Source organism: Anarrhichthys ocellatus, unplaced genomic scaffold, assembly GCF_004355925.1.
Source record: "Anarrhichthys ocellatus isolate YVR2014 unplaced genomic scaffold, GSC_Weel_1.0 scaffold1, whole genome shotgun sequence".
NCBI lineage: Eukaryota > Metazoa > Chordata > Actinopteri > Perciformes > Anarhichadidae > Anarrhichthys > Anarrhichthys ocellatus.
The window spans coordinates 7625801-7637145 of NW_022280031.1; the positions used below are offsets into that span (position 1 = coordinate 7625801).

At 38.7% G+C, this 11345-nt stretch overlaps 2 protein-coding genes across 2 annotated transcripts; both read left to right on the forward strand.

The window, feature by feature from the left end:
- The first annotated feature begins 216 nt into the window (after positions 1 to 216).
- rhebl1 (Ras homolog, mTORC1 binding like 1) lies at positions 217 to 4658 on the forward strand. Its single transcript, XM_031847896.1, has 8 exons — positions 217 to 616; positions 1340 to 1411; positions 1522 to 1589; positions 1974 to 2056; positions 2458 to 2514; positions 2616 to 2663; positions 2798 to 2879; positions 2975 to 4658. The coding sequence occupies exons 1-8, from the start codon at positions 565 to 567 to the stop codon at positions 3065 to 3067; spliced, it is 555 nt and encodes a 184-aa protein (XP_031703756.1). The 5' UTR covers positions 217 to 564; the 3' UTR covers positions 3068 to 4658.
- A 975-nt stretch (positions 4659 to 5633) lies between these two features.
- Positions 5634 to 11306, forward strand: prkag1 (protein kinase, AMP-activated, gamma 1 non-catalytic subunit). Its single transcript, XM_031851491.1, has 13 exons — positions 5634 to 5747; positions 6617 to 6668; positions 6751 to 6851; positions 6945 to 7026; positions 7117 to 7175; positions 7364 to 7409; positions 7505 to 7559; positions 7833 to 7959; positions 8173 to 8338; positions 8443 to 8480; positions 9109 to 9255; positions 9478 to 9577; positions 9731 to 11306. Exons 1-13 carry the CDS (start codon positions 5739 to 5741, stop codon positions 9739 to 9741), a joined length of 993 nt encoding a protein of 330 aa, XP_031707351.1. The 5' UTR covers positions 5634 to 5738; the 3' UTR covers positions 9742 to 11306.
- The last annotated feature ends 39 nt before the right edge of the window (positions 11307 to 11345 follow it).

Genomic DNA, 11345 nt, shown 5'->3' on the forward strand with positions numbered 1-11345 from the left:
CTGTTGTCTACTGAATCAATGGAAACCCAGACTTGTTGATATGAAGGACCCTGGTGATTGTGGCCTGAAGGTCGCTCTGGAACAGTCCGACAGAAACAAGCTGGCACGAGCAAAGAGTGACCTCTGCTGTACACATGGTCCAGAACGCACGTCCGTGTCAGTTATGACGTATCCCCGGGTTTTACGACGGTGTGCTTACACAACACAGCATGACAGTTTCCGTCACTTTGACTTGCAAATCGTAACCGCGTTGAGCGAGCGTTTTATTTTCTTTTTTCAATTTGAACGTCAATTTCATAATTTCAAACTGCCGATCGATATCGATTACGATATCAGATACAGGAAGATACATTTTTTTAATTTTTTTAGATAAGTACAAGTTGTACTTAAACTCTTAAACTTCCAGCGCGAGGCCCAGCAGAGAGCTCGAGCGGGGCAGCTCTGAAAAGTTTGTTGTTGTCACGTGATGTGAGACGAATGTGGCGATAAAAGTTTGCTTACAGAGTAAAAGTAGGTGGCGTACTTTAAATAGTGTAAAACATCTTGAAGACAACATTTACCAGAATGCCTCAACCGAAACATCGAAAGATTGCCGTTATAGGTTACAGATCAGTCGGTGAGTAAACACGAGCTCGTGCACAGCTAATGTGAGTCAGCTAGCATGCTAACAGCTAACGTCCTGGCTTTGTTTTCCTCTTCGCTCTCTCACATTTACACCAGTAACGCTGTTTTGCCCTTGTTCGTGTGTCTTTGTGCTACGTGTGTTTGACGAGCAGTCGATTACTAACTTACACGTAAACCAACTATGTTGTTGTGAAGCTAAAGTCTCCTGTTACTAACGTTGAGTTAGTTGTAACGTGTACTGGGTAAACGCATTTAGCGCTGACGTCCTGTTGTGGAGCCAAATGGTGCTTGTCGAAACTAGTAGTCTAACATGTTTAAACAAAAGTACAGAGTTTAAGGAAGTGTGATATATATGTGCAACCATATTCGACCTCATTCGAAGTTAATACCACTCGTTATGAACTTAAATTATATGAGCGATCAGATTATGTGTTAGCTGTATTACATGTATCTGTACTGCCGTTCAGATTCACACAATTGTATGTTCTCTGATTGTATCACATAGTTGATCCTCTGGCGTCACAGAATTTGGAAGCTCACATATTTCAGTAGATCATAATCATAGCTATCACATTGTGTCTAAATACTACAGCGGCCACATCTTTGATGATGCCTTTACCTTGTGTTACCAGTGTTACCTAGAGGATTGTTATAAAGAACAAGTATTACAAAATTGTAGTTCAACAACCCTGTTCTGTTTCTTTGCCCTGCACAGGAAAGTCATCTCTTACGATACAGTTTGTGGAAGGACAGTTTGTTGACTCCTATGACCCCACCATCGAAAACAGTATGTTGGATTAGATTGTTTATAAAGATGTTACAGCCAAAACAAAGTCGCACAGCTTTTCGCTTGATGTAAAGAAATGTTTCCTAAAACTAGTTCATCCCTGTCCTCAGCCTTTAACAAACTGGTCAACGTGAATGGTCAAGACTTCAATCTTCAACTGGTTGATACAGCTGGACAAGTAAGTTGTTCATTTAGTACCATCATATCTGACACGTGCACTAAACGCTTAGTTTTAAATCAACACTTGATCTAATCTGAACTGATCTGTTAAACCCTAATATTTAACCTTAGGATAAATCCTTGGTTTGTTTAGTTAGCGTTAAGCAAAACCCAATTTAGCGTTTGTCAGACAGTTAATGTGACAAGCCAGCGTTATCTGCTTAGCTGTAACTGTGCTGTCTTAGGCTGGAATAATGGAGTGTACTCTGATGTCAGATTGACAAGTTGTCTATTTTAATTGAAAGTGTTTATTCTAGAGGCTATAGTCTTGTATGTATGACTCCATTTAATGTTGTGTTTGGTAATAGTCATACCCAATAAGATATCTCCCCTCTGTCTGTAGGATGAGTACTCCATTTTTCACCAATCCCACTCAATGGACATCCATGGTTATGTCCTTGTCTATTCAGTGACTTCCAATAAAAGGTAAGTGGGTGGTTGTGTTTTCACATCTGTATGAATAATGAGGCACACGCTGTTAAAGTCTTAATACACTATATTAGGGAGGCAACATTATATGTGTTTTAAAATTGATGCCAGCATTGTGGTTTAACTTACAGACTTCATAATACAAACTACAAAGATTTACAAGGGTTAGGCCTGCTGTTGTTTACATATGCCAGCAGTGTAATTTCTAATTGCATATAATTGCCAGATAAATACGTTTATAATGTTCCATTTGTTGTAGTTTTGGAGTTGTATTCAACTTCATTGTGTGCCTGTTTGCCCACTGCTTAAACAAAATATTCCAAAGTGTTAGTAAGTAACATACAGGCTAGACTTACACACCGACTACTCTTCTCACCGCAGTGTCTGTCTTTGTTCAGTTTTGAAGTTGTGCAGAATCTACATGACAAGCTGCTAGACATGGTCGGAAAGATTCAGTAAGTTTAGTTGAATCCTCAAAATTCAATGCTTCCAAAATTCTCTCTTTTCTGTTGTGCGACAAGTGTTTTTGTAACTATTTCTTCATTATTATTTTTAGGGTCCCAACTGTTCTTGTTGGGAACAAAAAAGATCTCCACATGGAAAGGTAATCAAGACTATTGAAAGTTTTTAGAGTATAAACCACTTTATGTCCGAACCAACAATCCATTGCCTGTGTAGCCAAATATAACACGAAAGGTGTTTTCTGTAAGTGAACTTTCGGTTCCATTTTTTTTCCAGAGTTATCAAGCCAGACGAGGGAAAGATTCTTGCTGATTCCTGGGGCGCTGCGTTCATGGAGTCCTCCGCCAAGGAGAACGAGGTAATGCCGGAGGTCTCTTTGAATACCAACTATATACCAACAATATTCATTCTGACACACATTCACACTCTGATGACAATATTCTTGAAATGCAGACTGCTGTGGAGGTTTTCAAGCGGATCATTTTGGAGATGGAGAAAGCTGATGGGAATGGTCCCCCAGAGGAGAAGAAGTGCGCTGTGATGTAAAGAAGTCTGTCCCAGGACATCGGAAAAGCTCATTTGCTGAAGACAGGAGCCACAACGTCACCAGCTTGCCAATCGTGATCTCACCGACACCCAAGACACCGCAGTGGAACTTTTCTGCTCAAATGTGATATCTTATTGATTTACATAGCAAGGTGACAGTTGATAAACTATCCCACTAATTGTAACCTACGGCCAGACGTTTCTAAGAGCAACATTCATCTTTGTTTTAGACAAAGAATAACAGTCGGTGAACACTTTCTTTAAATATCGAAACGTTATCTATATTTTGGCAAAATCTGGACTTTTCAACCAACTGCTCAGAAAACATAATAATATTGCCAAACACATTGGTCCCAATTAATTACATCTTCTTCTTTTTTGTGAACATGCATTAATAACTACATAACTCTTTTGAGTAGCTGAGTTATTGTACATGTAGGGCTGGTTAACTTTATTAAGGACTGGTATTATTTCAACAGTGATGGAGAGTCAAAGTTCACATTGCTTTAAACGTGGTGTTAAAATGTCGGTTTCTCTCACAAATGGTGGATTTCCTTTTTAACACCCTGAAATGAGATTTCACACAAGAAGTTTCACTGGTTTGACGGTTCTTCTCACTGTCTTTTTTTTTTTTATCAACTCCTCTTCAGGTACCTTTTCGCCAATGAACTTCTGAACTGCGTCTTCACGATGTAGGAATCTATTTGTAAATCTTAATGACTCACATTTTAAGCTGTTCTGCTAAGCAGATTAGACTAATCCTTGTTTCTATGGTTAAACTTCTCCTTATTGACTGTAATAAAGATGTTATCTTATGGACAACCCTCAGAGAAATTTAGTATAGATTGAAATAGATCTTTGATATTTACCACTGATGGCCTTTTTTTATACAATAAAAATAGAACCTTGGGAAATGGTTTGATACTATTGGTTATATTTTGCGTGGTGCAGGTTTGCTCTCCAGTTTCCTGAGTAAATTCTTAAAAATGTGTAACAATTATGAACATTGTTGAGTTGCAATTTTTAAATTACATTTAAACACTGCCCAAAACCATTTAAGTGGCTGGAGGCTACAGAGTTACATTAGTCGTCTTTGAGCTCATGGCTTTGATGTGATGGTTTATGCAGGCTTGACAGAACCAAGCCAGGAAGGCATGCAGTCCATTTAATTCATATTGTGGATTTGCATGATCACTGTCACAAGCTTGAGATCCTTAATGACTTGTTTTCCTTAGATCCTGTAGCCTTACAAAGACGCAATGTGGGTTCCCCCTCATAATCCTCATGTTGTACCTGTAGTGGGTAGTAACCTTTTTATCACATGCTTTGCTGAGTAAGTAGTTGATTGATTGATGATGGTTGAACAGAAGCTGGTGATGCTGTGTCTGGTGCCTTACATTTCCTCAAACTCCCTCATCTGCTTCCCTTTAGGGCTCAATGTGCTCTTAATGGTTATTTTTCTCCTTCTGTTGACTTGATACCATGGTGGTGGTGTGCACCTGAACACCAATATGCCCTTGTGGGTCGATGTTAAATTCAGAAATCTTGCTGTAAACAGTTTTGTATATAAATAAATCTGTTACTCATTTGATGTGCTGATTTTGTCTGTTATTTAGGTAGCTAAAAAGCAAGGTCACCCACAGTATATTGCTGCATAGGCTGATGTACTACGATAACTTCCCATTGGAATTCAACACATTATTACTGTGAAGAAATATAGACACACAGCATCATAATAAGGGTTTACTTTATGGTCTACTTCGGACATTAAATTGTGGTGCAAACCAGATGAGGAATCATTTTATTATTGCTTACAGACATTTACTGATGGCTCAAAATGATCATGGAGGAATGTGAGTTTATATCACACAATTTCAAATTAATTTACAGAATAGAACCACAAATGATCAGTCTGTACAGCTAAGATGATGGCAGCGATTGTTTGTTTTCAGTATGGAAGAAGTGACACCAGACAGGGTGGCAGGTTTTAATTCTGCAGTAGTTCCTTTAAGTTTATAAACTATCAGTCAGTCAGTGAAGATCTAATGTTTATTTTTAAATTAAAAGTAAATTCACAAGTATGTGCGTATTGTAATATATCTGGAAATGCTGGACACGTAGCCTATAAGCACTGTGTCAAATATAATGAAAGAGTAAATCGCAACAATGGGTGAGAGAAGCCGCATGACAATGGAATTCGGAACAAATGGAGATAAGGTGTGCGGAACTCAGGGGTAATATATCTCTTAACAGTTCACTTCACATTATAGGGAAACATCCAACCGGTTTCTGTGATCATTGTCAGGTGCCAGAAACTGTAGAGCATGATGTGCTGGTTAGTTGCAGGAGATATGAATCACAGAGAAAGGACATGTTGGAAGAAAGGAGAAGACTAGGGATAACAGGAGCAGGAGTAAAGAACATAATAGTGGACAAGGCAGAAGATGCTTGGTCAGCTTCTTTAAGAGAGTTAACTAACTCCAGAAGATGGCGGTAGTGCAACGCTTAGGGTGCAAGCTGCCGCTAAAACCAAAGACGAAGAAGAACGACTAATCAGCCATTCAAGTTGCTCATTGCGAGGAGTAGCGGAAGACCTGTGTGGTTTTGGCAAGATCCTACCTGCCAACTGTCAACGGACCCGGCTACAGAAAGGCAACACAGCGAATGAAACATGGAGTGTGTAAGTTATCTAGCTGACTTAATCATGTACAGATAATTAGCTTTCTAACAAACCCTCTCCACCTGAGTTAAGTTAACTAACATAACTTCCCGGAGCATGCTAAGGATAGCAGCTAACTAGCTAAGCTAATTATTGGCAAAGTAGTTCTGAGGCTAGCTCACTTCTTAGTAACGGCTGTCAACCGTCAAGAAGCCACATATTCTAACCTGTCTAACTGGTCTCAGCCCCGGTTTCGGTGTCCACTAATTCGTCCAGACGGTGTGTCACATAACGTTAAAACCTCACCACGGTGACGTTAGGTCAACAGACAGTCGGTAGACAGTGACGCTAGCTAGCGTGTTGCTAATGCTTTGCTAAAGTTAATATGTTATTTGGTTAAAAATGACGTTGTCCAATGTGCACGTAACTTAAACAGCGTCGACATCCTGTGTTGGTTTTTCCCAACCAGGAATCATTAAATTATATTAATATTTATATATTTATAATAGCTACAGCTTTACAACTAAAGACATGTTTTGAAAAGCTTTTATTCCTTGTTTAGCTTGTTGACTGCAGTATACGCGTGTGCAATTAATGCGTGCTATGTGTGTCCGATATCCTGGTAATGCAGTTGATCAGTTGCTAGTAAAGACCATTATCCTAACCGTGAGCATTATAACTAAATTGCACATTAACGAAACAATGTCAAAGGTTGTTCCTAACTGCTGATCATGCACATTTTAAATTATCAGTGCCTCTGCCCAAAACCCTGCTGGAATCATTTGCTAAACTATGGATTATTTAGACTTGTTATGCAGGCTTTTGAATAACAACCTTTGCCTTGTTGACCAGACAATCTAAATTTTAATGACCTTTTATTACATTTCAAGATTCCAGTGATTGTTGATGATCTTGAGGGCAAGAAGGACCCAGTCGTAGAGGGTAAGAACTTATATAAATCTCAGAAATAGTGCTATTTCAAAACAGCGATCAATTCATGAAATAATCTCTGTCATTGCTTCAGACCCAGAGCACAATGTGTACACCAGGTTTATGAAGTCCCACGGGTGTTATGACCTCATACCTACCAGCTCCAAACTGGTTGTGTTTGATACCTCACTTCAGGTAAAACAAAAGCTTTGAAACAAAAAAAAAACAACGAGATCTATCTCTCAGTAGCTACTTTAGACTGAAACTTTGGTGTGATTCATTTCACAGGTCAAGAAGGCGTTCTTTGCTCTCGTCTCTAATGGGGTAAGGGCAGCGCCTCTGTGGGACAGCAAGAAGCAGTGTTTTGTTGGTGAGGGCCGTTTTCATTTGGCACACTTTCACTCTGTGTAAGACGAAATAAATGGAGGACTGACTTGATTCTCGTCATGCATCTCCGCAGGTATGCTGACCATCACAGACTTTATTAATATTCTACATCGCTACTACAAATCTCCATTGGTAAGATGAAGTGTAACATTTAAATCTGAAAGTTGAATTTACGGATTTTTGTATTGTCATAGTTAGGATTTTAACATCACATGTTGCTGAATGTGTCCTTGCAAGTTTCCTATTTGTATCAAGAGCTTGTTTTCTTTCTTAAGTTCTTCCAAAATGTGTCAACACTTTTTCTCTTTGTTATCTTTCAGGTACAGATATACGAATTGGAAGAACACAAAATTGAAACATGGAGAGGTGAACAAGTTGTATTAATATGTAACGTACTTCTTTTCATTGACTCTTGTAATCTTGAAGGTCTTGACATTATTCTCTGTCTTTGTTTATAATAGAGTTGTACCTTCAAGACTCTTTTAAGCCCTTGGTCAGCATATCTCCCAATGCTAGGTAAGTAGTTTTTTTTAGATTAATGCTTGGTTTGAATAGAGTACTTCCAGACTTCTGCATTTTGTTGTTGGTGTCAAACTTCAGATCCAAACCTTTTGTTGTCTAAATACAGAGATTTTGTTTCTACCATAATATTTATCGTACAAGCTAACATTACTAAGTAACTATATCTTCGTTATTTTACCGTTCACTTGTTTTATTCTTACCTCACAACATGCTGTGTCCAAAATAACGTGATTAACTTGGTCCTCTCGGACATTCTGTGTGTCACAGTTTGTATGATGCAGTAGCGTCTCTGCTGAAGAATAAGATCCACAGACTGCCTGTAATCGACCCTCTGACGGGGAACACGCTCTATATTCTCACACACAAGAGGATCCTCAAGTTCCTGAAGCTTTTTGTAAGTCCCAGTGCTACTCCTACATTGAATACTTTTAATTATTTTCAGTGTTTGAGTCTAATAGTAACACGGCAGACGTCTAGTACAGATTAAAGACAACTAGCTGCAGTTAAGCAAAATGGGAAATTCTGAAACTCTTTTTTTACAAAGACATCCATTCCACTACAGTTTTAACAAAGTGTTGTTTGCACAATCTCTTGTTATTGTTCTCAGATATCCGAGATGCCAAAACCCTCGTTCTTGAGAGAAACCATAGAAGACCTGAACATCGGAACTTTCCAGAACATAGCAGTGGTCCGCACAGACACACCGCTGTACACGGCGCTGGGTATGTTTGTTGAGCAGCGAGTGTCAGCACTCCCCGTTGTTGATGACAAAGGTACGTGGGCGGGTTCAAATTACACCCTTGTTGATTTTGCATTAATGATCAGAGACCTCTTGAATTTCGTTTGTTTGTGTACTGATGTGCTGCCTCTCTTGTAGGTCGAGTGGTGGATATATACTCAAAATTTGATGTCATAGTAAGTTGTTATCCGTCTTTCACATTTTTGGTGTTATTAGCACAAAGTGGAAGATGCCCAGGATGCTTTATTTAACCAACAGTCCAAAACCCCAAAATATACAGTTCACGATCAGATGTGACAAAGAAAAGCATCACATTTTAGAAGTTTTAGACAGCAAATATATTTAGCTTGAAAATGATTAATCTATTATCAAAATACTTAATAGTTGATTTTCTGTTTTATCAATTAATGAAGAAACCATTGCTGCTCTAATATTGAGATTACAGTAATATGACAACATTTATAGCAAGAGACGATAAACCTTTTTAAAATGTTTTCTAGCAAAGTAATTATGGGTAGTGTTGACGAGTCAACGAGCAAAACGCATGTTTTATGGGAAATTCAAATTGACCATATTTTTGCTTCAATGTAATTATCTCAACTTGTTAGGTTTTAATTCACTGGATCTGCCTAAAACGGATATTATGTGATTGTTTTACCTACATCTCTTTTATTTAGCCTAATATATCTACTGCGTCACCATAAATATCAATATTGGGGTAAAGGATTCCTTCATATCACTCAGCCTGTTATGCCATTTAAGATGAGGAAACATTTTTTTACCGTAAGGCCTGTGTTTATACAGAACCTGGCAGCAGAGAAGACGTATAACAACCTGGATCTGACGGTGACCAAAGCGCTGCAGCACCGCTCGCAGTACTTTGAAGGAGTGCTGACCTGCCACAGGCACGAGACTCTGGAGGCCATCATCAACAGACTGGTGGACGCCGAGGTGAGAGCTGGACGTCGTTATGCGTCACCAAGTAGCCGTCTCTTGTGGTTTGCCCCCTGTTGATTTTGGTTATCGCTGTCCAGTTTGAAATGAACAAGAGTCTTTTGATAAACAATGTTTTATCCTTATCAGTTACTCTATGCGTTCTTCTTGCCATAGAAACAACAGCACTATTTTACGGAGGTAAAAGTAACTTAAATGGTCCTCCGGTGTTTCCTTCAGGTGCACAGGCTGGTGGTGGTGGACGAGCAGGATGTGGTGAAGGGAATTGTCTCCCTTTCAGATATTCTCCAGGCACTCGTGTTGACTGATGGAGAAGAGGGTTAGTACAATCGTGTAACTGTCGTAAGATTTTAATTAGCAACAATAGCTTATAAATACAGGAAGTATTAAAGTAGTATTGAAGTGTAATCATTCAGACATTTTTCTAAATATTTTCATGTTAAACTAAGCGATTTGATTTTTCTGTCCATAGGCACAGCTTGAGGAAGTGACCCTGATGAGGAACGGCTCCACAGTTTAAAGATGACTGCAAAGGGAGAAAGAACAGGCATGTAAGAGGGTCATTTTGACAGTACATTGAAGTATCCTCACCCCTCTCCTGTAATCAGACTTCCTATATTCACACATGAAGACTTCCCTCCCTGCAGACATGTGAAGCTTTATTAATCAGCAATATAAAATTGTAGTAGCACAGACATACAGAAGCTCTTGCAAATTGAGTTCCAAGCTACAGGAGGCAGAGCCAACAGACCTCTGAAGAGGAGTGGCAGCCTCTCAGGATGACCAGGCATCATTCCCACCTCTGTGCTGGTTGATTCATGTACAGTAGAGGACCATTGATCACGGCTTGATCACAAGTGTTTTCCCCATTAGTGTAAATTGTAATCGGTAACAAGATACAGGAAAACTGATTTACCTGTGTTGCCTTCTGTTGGCAGCATTTCATTATTTTAACGAGGCTGAAATCTAGATGCACACAAAGCCTGTGTGAGTCATTTTAAACAGTGTAACTTTGTCTGATGGTGTGAGTCGTTGTTCTGACTCGTTCTTTGTACATATATATAGTATGACGTGTTCCGGCTTCCAGCTAGTTTGATTATTTGAATGCAGGCGGGGGATTGATTTCTTCATCATTTCTATTCTCAACTACCAATCTGCAAAGAAGAAATTCATGGTCATAAGGTTCCAGAGTTATTTATCTGTATGTCATACATAATGTACATATACAGTACATGCATACAAAAACTATCTACATGCTACTATAAATTAATGTATATTATAAATATGATCTAGACAAATTCTAACACTAGATATTAAAGATGGCAAAAAGTCTGCTCTGGTCAGTTTAGATTTCAAATAAAAATGCCAGATCATGGTCTCACTAAATGTTTTTAATAAGACAGGACTTATTGCTTCAAAAGAAATAATTATAATTTAAGCCAGTAAAAAAACCAAACAATCAAGTTACTGCAGTCACCGTTTAATCTGACAAAAAGGTAGCGAACCTGGAAGAGCAGAACGGCATCGATGGATCTGCTGTTAGCTCACCGTTGTGCTGCGTCCTGTCTAAAGGCACAACCTCTGGATATTTATGGGTTTTATGTTTTACCGTTTCGTCTGTGTTGTCAAGTATAACTAACGTTTAATGCACATTTTACTATTTTTCTGGCTGTTTTGTATTGGCGTTAAAGGAAATTGCTTATTCAATGCTGCAAGATCTCATCAGTTTCTGGAAAAGTGGTCCATTTGAAAACAATTGCTTGTTTTCTGATTTCTACCTTCTTGGTGTGTGATATCAGTGATGAACATCAAGTGCATTTATTCAGAAGTTGTCTGTTCATTGTGTTTAAGGGACTCAATCAAAGTCACTCAATACCAGCATTTCCTTTCCATATCCTTAGAGGATGGGCCGTGGACATGTTAAACTTCCTGTTTTGGTATATTTACAATGGAAGGTGTACAGCTGTATGTAAATGCACAGATTTTGTAGTTATCTGGATTGATATGATTGAAAGGATGAGCAATAAAGTTTCTGAGTTTATTTTAAACGGCATTATTGTTTAATGTATAGCGATGTAACTGGTTGA

Excerpts from the sequence above, each read along its gene's own strand:
- rhebl1 (XM_031847896.1), top strand. The coding sequence starts at position 565 with ATGCCTCAACCGAAACATCGAAAGATTGCCGTTATAGGTTACAGATCA. Across the intron at positions 1,590-1,973 it reads TGGTTGATACAGCTGGACAA|GATGAGTACTCCATTTTTCA; the intron begins GTAAGTTGTTCA and ends CTCTGTCTGTAG. Across the intron at positions 2,664-2,797 it reads AAAGATCTCCACATGGAAAG|AGTTATCAAGCCAGACGAGG; the intron begins GTAATCAAGACT and ends TTTTTTTTCCAG.
- prkag1 (XM_031851491.1), top strand. Across the intron at positions 7,176-7,363 it reads GCTACTACAAATCTCCATTG|GTACAGATATACGAATTGGA; the intron begins GTAAGATGAAGT and ends GTTATCTTTCAG. Across the intron at positions 9,256-9,477 it reads ACAGACTGGTGGACGCCGAG|GTGCACAGGCTGGTGGTGGT; the intron begins GTGAGAGCTGGA and ends TGTTTCCTTCAG.